General features: G+C 47.9%; 1 protein-coding gene across 2 annotated transcripts; it reads right to left on the bottom strand.

Annotated features, from left to right (window-relative positions):
- Positions 1-3,091: 3,091 nt before the first annotated feature.
- LOC127777365 (proline-rich receptor-like protein kinase PERK12) lies at positions 3,092-7,067 on the bottom strand. Of its 2 annotated transcripts, XM_052303946.1 has the most exons (6): positions 5,700-7,067; positions 5,121-5,597; positions 4,673-4,759; positions 4,493-4,563; positions 4,175-4,399; positions 3,092-3,755 (listed from the first exon to the last, which is right to left on the bottom strand). In XM_052303946.1, the coding sequence occupies exons 1-6, from the start codon at positions 6,688-6,690 to the stop codon at positions 3,381-3,383; spliced, it is 2,226 nt and encodes a 741-aa protein (XP_052159906.1). In that variant the 5' UTR covers positions 6,691-7,067; the 3' UTR covers positions 3,092-3,380. The 2 variants fall into 2 exon arrangements, with proteins under 2 accessions (XP_052159906.1, XP_052159905.1); XM_052303945.1 differs by having other exon boundaries at positions 4,175-4,563.
- Positions 7,068-7,322: the final 255 nt, after the last annotated feature.

Raw genomic sequence — 7,322 nt, 5'->3', positions numbered from 1 at the left:
ATCATATAATTGGTGTCGCATTGGTTGAGCTGATTTTTTTATGACATGCTTCATATACTAAGATTTTTTTATGACTATTCAACATATGACATGCATAATGTATTTGTGAGAATGATTATTCTTGTACTCCTGTCCCAAGACAACATTGATACTTGCTAAGATGACACTCAAATTACAGAAGAGAAAAAAGGGAAAGCTAATAATGATGCTTCTTGGACTGAATTGATACATCTTCAGTTGGAGATAAGAAGCCTACTAAATATGAAGCTTCTCACTAAGGTGTAAATACAGTTTTCACTGAAGATGTGCACACTATAACAATCTCACAATCACCATGAGATGTTTAAGCACAATATTCACTAAAGATGTCCATAGCTCCCAAATACAGTCAATCATCAAGAGATAACATTTTTTCTGTGAACACTAGTGGAGATCTAGATCATAACAACACTAGGGGAGATCTATCACCGTGTGACCTTCAAATGTCCTCTTCAAATCAAGAATCCAAGTTTCCTTTAAAACTACAAAATATAGCTATAAAATTCCATATGAGTATGTAGGTTCGAACACAAGAACTAAGCCTATCAGGGAATGAATGGTAGGAACACTAAAAATTAAAATCTGTTTTTTGCAATAAAAATAAATCTCTGACCTGATGGAGTATGGTCTGACCAGCAATTGGCCGCTGGTCTGACCACCCTATCACTCCTGGTCAGACTGTATGCTCACCACTGGTTGGACTGCTCGCAAATTAGGCTACCTATGTGCCGTTGGATGGATGGCTCACCTAATGTTAGCATAACTACCGAGATCCAGAAAAACACAGATCAAAGTTGCTCTTAAAAATAGATCGACTTTATTGTATCAAGATGTGTTTATGAAGTGCATCCAATGTGCTCCTCTTAACTGACAAACTAGAATCGAAAGCTCAAAGCAAACCCTAACTTTTCTCTTCAAAAGTTGCCTTACATTGAGTCTCAACACCTCATCTATTTATACCCACAAATTTGATTGTCGATAACCATGAATCCAATTATAATAAGGAATCCTAATCACATAGAAAACACCTCAAACCAGAGATACACAGATCCCTTTAGAACTCCAAACTCCAATTCTCTTAAACTTCGACTCCAATCCAAATTCAACTCATCTTTCTATATGCGCACAATTCCTATTATATGCCATATGAAAACTTTACCTTCATGTGCATTGCTCTCTAGTATTAGTATCACACATGATCTCCTTGATCGTCTGGACCTCAACTTCTCTCAAGTCTAGTCCTGATCCATCATTGGTAATACTCTCGAGGCCTCAAGCAATACCTACACATGAACTAACAAAGAAACCATATCCAAGCACGAGTTCTTTTCCAACTTGACTCACATTAGCACGGAACAATATATTTTACGTATAAAGATCAGCTTGAAGTTTTAACATGAAGTAATCAAGATTATCCATAAAGACAATTGAAACAAACTCCGAGCTGGAGTCTACCGGTGAGACCATCGAGCCAGCTGGTCCGACCGCCGTCTAACCTGTAGTTTGACCGCCATTGCCTAGCTAGTCCAACCAGTCTCATTCGGAGAGCAAAACTACTTTGCCCAATCCGACCACCTTTGCCTAGCCTGTCTGATCGATCGCACCAAGAGCAAAAACCACTCTGTCCAATAAACCACCATCGTATCTAAACTAGTGTAATCAACTCGCATGCCAATTGTTCATCATAAAAACATTAATCAAGACATTGATTTAACAAGTATCATTACCCTCTCTGCACTCAATGAGAATAGTCCAGTCCATTGAATCTATAAAGGGATAAGTCCATTTTACCCCCCTCAACTATAGCGTTTGTCTGAAATACACCCCTTAACTTCAAAACCGGATATAATACATCCCTCAATTCTTAAAACCATTCAAATCACCCCCCCCCCTATCCTGAATATGGTGGTTTCGCCAATGTGTGGCGCTGATGTGTCAATCTAAGTCAGCAAAATATATTAGAAAATGATTAATATCCCACATGTCAAACTGATTCTTCATCTTCCCTCCTCTCTCTTCCCAAGCCAGAAGCCACCGGGTTGGTCAGCTCGAGCGTTGATGCCGATGAATGCCGCAGACAGCGCAAAGAGGAGAGCCACGCCCCTGCGGACGCCGCCCCTGCGGACGCCGCCTCCGCGGCCCCGCCGCTGTGGCCCGTGGTGGTCGTCATCTTTGCCGCCCCGCCCGCTGCCGGCGAGTGCGAACAACCACGGCCAGAGGTTCTCGACGCGCCGCCGGTGAAGTGTGGAATGCAAACGCATCGGTTGCTCTCGCTGGACCTTCTCGATGCACCAACGTCGACGGAGTTTCTGTCCTTGCATGGTGTACCGGCGGCAGCAGCCGCCCGGAGCATCACCGATCCTGATCCATGCAAACCGTCCATAGCGAAACCGTTCCACCGTCAAGCGTACATCACCGGCGGAGACGAGCTGCTCGCGACGCGCTTCGTCATCTTGCTGTTCGATCGATCAATCAACTCCAGCGGTATGCGATTGCACGGCAAAACACATCGAAAATTAAATGGGAGCATGCAATTTTGATCGATCAATTAAATGACGCGATCATCACCGGCGGTGACGAGCTGCTCGCCGGCTACGTGACAGTCTTATTCCCATTGATTAATTGCAGAAACTAGGATAAAAACCACCCGGGGGGTAAACTGCGTGGTATTGAAAGTTCGGGGATGTAAAATACCCGGTTTTAAACTTTAAGGGTGTATTTTAGACGAAGTTAAAAGTTGAGGGGGTCAAATGGACTTATCCCATATATAAATTAGCAATGATAGTCACTTCCTAGGACTGTTGGTTATGGTTACGAATCGACATTGATACCTTAGTGCCTGTTCTGTCATCATTAACTTCACTGTTAGTTCTTGTTATGGAATCCCTGTAGGTTAATAGTAGTGTTACAACAATTCTAGAGGAATCCACAGTAATAGGCTGCTTACAAAGGACATTTGTTTAGGTTTTATGTCGTCAACACATTCGCAAGAGTAAAATGGAAAGAGGCCATTGAGAAGGGATCTGAAGTGCAAGAGAGACCAGTGGCTTACTGGGTCACCAAACTTAAGAAATCATCATGCTGATGGTATGTGCTTAGCAAACCATTATGGATCCTAATAGACTGATTTCCCTATATCTTTATCACTTGATTGAATGTCCTCCATGTGCAAAAGGGTTTTGAAGTACATAAGTACAAACTGCCGAAAATTAGACCCAAAACCCTGAATTTCCTACATGTGTTTTTGAGTTCAGTTCAGTTCTATATGGACTCACCTCTTGTTGTCACCCTTATCACGTAATTGCACCGGTGCTAAGCACTTCAAAACATACAAGGCGTTATTATTCTGGTATCCGATTCATCGGCCGCGACTCAGAGTTGGAGTTGGTTGTTCTCTGCTCAAACTCTCCGGTGAACTCCTCAGAGGCGAATGCGATACGACGGAGTTGCTGGATGTCAGCCGCGTCGCTGCCACCAGTGAACACTTGGCTCTGCCCCACCTTGATCCCATTGCTAAGGTCTGTCATGCTCCCCTCATCTAGTACCCGCATCACCTGCACCATCCGCGGCCGTTTGGGAGCGGAGTGGCGAACACATGCGGCCGCTGCTTCCACCATCGTCATCATCTCATTGCGGTTGTATGCGCCCTCTAGCCGTGGATCAACCAGCTCACTGAGATCACCCGTCTCTACCGCATCCGCCAGCACTGGTCGTGCCTGCAAAGAAGAAATGGCGTTGTATATCAGGCAAAAAAGACAAATTTTAAATCGAAAGTGCGGTGGCGGGTGGGGGTAGGAGGAGATACGGAAAATAATTCTAATCCCTCGAGAGGATGTTCTCTCGTGTACCTTTTTTCTAAACTAAATGCAATTAGTTATAAAAATTTTAAAAAGAAATTGACAATATAAAGTATAATAACATCTATCACTCTACCAAAAATTAAGTTCAAATTTGTCCTACACATTGAGGGAAAAACATCTCAATGTGTGAGTTGGGTTTAGATCTAATTAAGATTTCGTGGAGTGGTATATATATATATTGTATAAATGTTGTGAAAGTTTTTGAGACTTTTTTATATCTATTTTAATAGTTTCTAAACAAATGAGAGAACGTCCCCTCGACGATCAAAACATACCCATTCGACGAGGCTCTCCTCTCCGAGGGGCTGCGTCTGGTCAACCGGCTTGCGGCCGGTGATGAGCTCCAGTAGGACGACACCAAAGGAGAAGACGTCGGAGCGGTCCGTGAGCTTGCCGCTGGAGGCGTACTCTGGCGCTAGGTACCCGAAGGTGCCCATGATGCGCGTCGACACGTGAGTGTGCGTATCATTCGCCAGCTTCGCAAGCCCAAAGTCTGCCACCTGCGCCACCATGGATGGAAGCATCAAACACCATGGAACTTTGAATTGAAGATGGCAGCTGGCTGGGGAGATCGATGTACTGTATATGCGTACCTGTGCTTCCCACGAGTAGTCCAGTAGGATATTGGCGGTCTTGATGTCCCGGTGGATAATCCGCGGGTGGCCTATCTTGCCAAGGAGAGAACAAAACGCCTTTTTTCCAGTGTTAGCTAGGTGATGTGTACCAGCATATAAGATAGATCGATGAGCGTCAATGTGGATCATCAAACTTACAGTCCTCGTGTAGGTATGCTAGCCCCTTGGCTGCACCAATGGCAATCCGCAGCCTCGTCGGCCAGTCCATCACTGGCATGCCACGGCCTACATAGAAGGACATTAATTAGTTGTAAGCTGCAAACATGGTTTCTAATTTTGTTTTGCATATTTACGTCAAGGGGCACCGGAATTTTTTATTTTTTTTGAAATTTGAATAAATTTTAACCATTTTTTTTCTAAATGACAAAAAAATATATTTTTTTCACAAAATATTAGTGGTGAAATAGTGTCATGCCGCAGGCTGAAATTCCCAAAACTTCGAACAGAAAGTGCAAACACTGGCTGTAAAACACCGGCACCTATGTCCGGGAGTATAGGTGTCGGCTGAAAAACCGCCGCCGGTTTCCAACTGAAACCTATTAAAGTTTGTGTACTAGTGTTATGAATTGATTAATTAATTACTTACCATGAAGGTGGTGTTCGAGGGTGTCGTTGGAGACGAAGTCGTAGACGAGGAGGCGGTGGTCCTCGGCGATGCAGTAGCCGACGAGGGAGACGAGGTGGCGGTGGTGGACGCGGCTGATGATCTCCACCTCCGCCTGGAACTCCCGCTCCCCCTGCCCGCTCCCGGCCTTGAGCTGCTTCACGGCCACGCACTTGCCGTCGCTTAGCCACCCCTTGTACACGCACCCAAACCCGCCCTCGCCGATCACGTTGTCCCGCGAGAAGTTGCTGGTGATCCCCGTCAGCTCCTCGTAGCTGAACCGCGACTTGGACCCCGCCGGCCCTGTCCCCTCTCCGCCCGAGAATGTCCCCGAATTGTAGTACCCGCCGCCGTCCGCTGACGCCCCACCGGAGTTGAGCATAATCGCCGACGGTGGTGGGTGGTGGTTGCGGCTTGACCCGCCAAACTGAGACGATGGCACGAAGTAGTTGTTGCCATCTGCATCCGATCATCCGATCACCGTTGTTAATTTAGCTGCGATATATAGTTCACAATTTCTTGTGCTTTTGCATATATAGTTGCACTGCATTGCATATATACCGTAGTGGTAGACCAGCCCATCCATCTTCTTCTTCCTCCGGCTCGACACGATGAGGTAGATGGCCACTATGGCACACAGGAGGCCCGTGACCGCGGCGCCGGCGATGGCGGCGGCTATGTGGCCGCTGCTGCTGGCCTGGGCCGTCGAGCTTACGGTTGTGTGTTGCTGCTGTGACAATGAAGTGTTGGAGGAGCCCGCCGTGCTGTTTCTTCCTCCGGGGAAGTTGGTCGACAAGATGGCGCCGGAGGGCGTGGCGTCGATCACCTGCGGTGGCGGCAGCATTCCGGGAGGGCTGTTCGACGCCACCTGGACGGGAATGAACACCACCGACTGGTTCGCCGCCGACGGAGGTGACTGCGGAGGAGCTTGCTGCTGCCCGCCGGAAGGTTTAGGCGGTTGGCCATTATTGCCGCCACTTGATTGCGGCGGCGATAGCGGCGGCGATGAGCGAGGCGGAGATGGTTCCGACGATGACGCTGACGAGCCACTCGATGGCGGTGGCTGGTTAGAGGACGGAGACGGAGGAGGTGATGGAGTTGAGCCTCCGGACTGGTGCTGCTGCTGCTGCTGCGGAGGGGGCGACCAGTTTGGCGGCGGCGAGGAGCGGCCGCCGCCGCCACCACCGCCACCATTTCCAGATGACTCGGATGGTGGAGACGGTGCCTCCGGCGAAGACTTGGAACCTCCACCACTCGAAGAAGAAGAAGAAGAAGAAGACTGGGGCGGCGCCGGCGGTGGAGACGAATGCGACTCGGAAGAGCTCCCCGACGGCGGAGGCGGGCTAGGCGAGGACGAGCCTTGTGACGGCGAACTCGAGCCTCCTCCGGAGTCGGAGTCGGAGCTCTGCGACGAAGGAGGTGTCGGGCTAGACGACGACGACCCATTGCTGCTCGAATTATCAGACTCTTCCGGCGGAGGCGCCTTGTTGGAACCATTTCCTGACGACGAGGGCGAGCTTGGCGAGGGGGCTTGATCCGATTCCGATGACATGTTTCCTCTCCCGCCAGCTGATCAAAATCGTATCAAACAATGCTTCTGGTACGAGAATCATCAACCCACATTTGCTCCCGATCACCATTTCTGCTAGCAGCACATCCCTTCATCCAGCACCATCTCCCAGACAGCTAGCTTTTGCAATCTATCAATGGCTCCTCGATGATCTGGACCCAAATCAATATCTCAAGCCCAAGAGGTATTCACCTGGCTGGCAGCAGAGAAAACTGCAGAGAGAGGTGGTCAATGTCGTTGGATGAGTTGTCAGGGGGGAGGAGGAAGAGAATGCGTGAAAAATTGCTGCTTTTGGTCAGGTGGGCATGGAAAGAAACAAGATTTGCTGTCGTGGCCTAAGAATAGGGGACCATAGCGTCAAAAACAGAAGAACCGTTTACTAAAACATGGTTGCGAGCTCTTGCTATGTTTAGCAGCTCAGGCATGGCGATTCTGAGCCTCAAGAATTAGGTAACAGAGGGTGAGTTAATCGTTTACATTTTGGTTCTTCTAATCTTTCGCTCCTTCGGTATGTTAGGTTTTATATATACCTCTGATCCGCCCGATCTGTCTCTTGCTATTCGAAAAACTATTGATAGTTGTGTAGATGCATCTCTTAGGGCTTATATCGATAA

Source organism: Oryza glaberrima, chromosome 6 (genome assembly GCF_000147395.1).
Source record: "Oryza glaberrima chromosome 6, OglaRS2, whole genome shotgun sequence".
Taxonomy (NCBI): domain Eukaryota; kingdom Viridiplantae; phylum Streptophyta; class Magnoliopsida; order Poales; family Poaceae; genus Oryza; species Oryza glaberrima.
The sequence above is the reverse complement of the archived record's forward strand: the minus strand, read 5'-3'. Positions and strand labels throughout refer to the sequence as shown.

Excerpts from the sequence above, each read along its gene's own strand:
- LOC127777365 (XM_052303945.1), bottom strand. The coding sequence starts at position 6,690 with ATGTCATCGGAATCGGATCAAGCCCCCTCGCCAAGCTCGCCCTCGTCG. Across the intron at positions 5,598-5,699 it reads TGGGCTGGTCTACCACTACG|ATGGCAACAACTACTTCGTG; the intron begins GTATATATGCAA and ends GATCGGATGCAG. Across the intron at positions 4,564-4,672 it reads AGCATACCTACACGAGGACT|GCCACCCGCGGATTATCCAC; the intron begins GTAAGTTTGATG and ends TTGGCAAGATAG.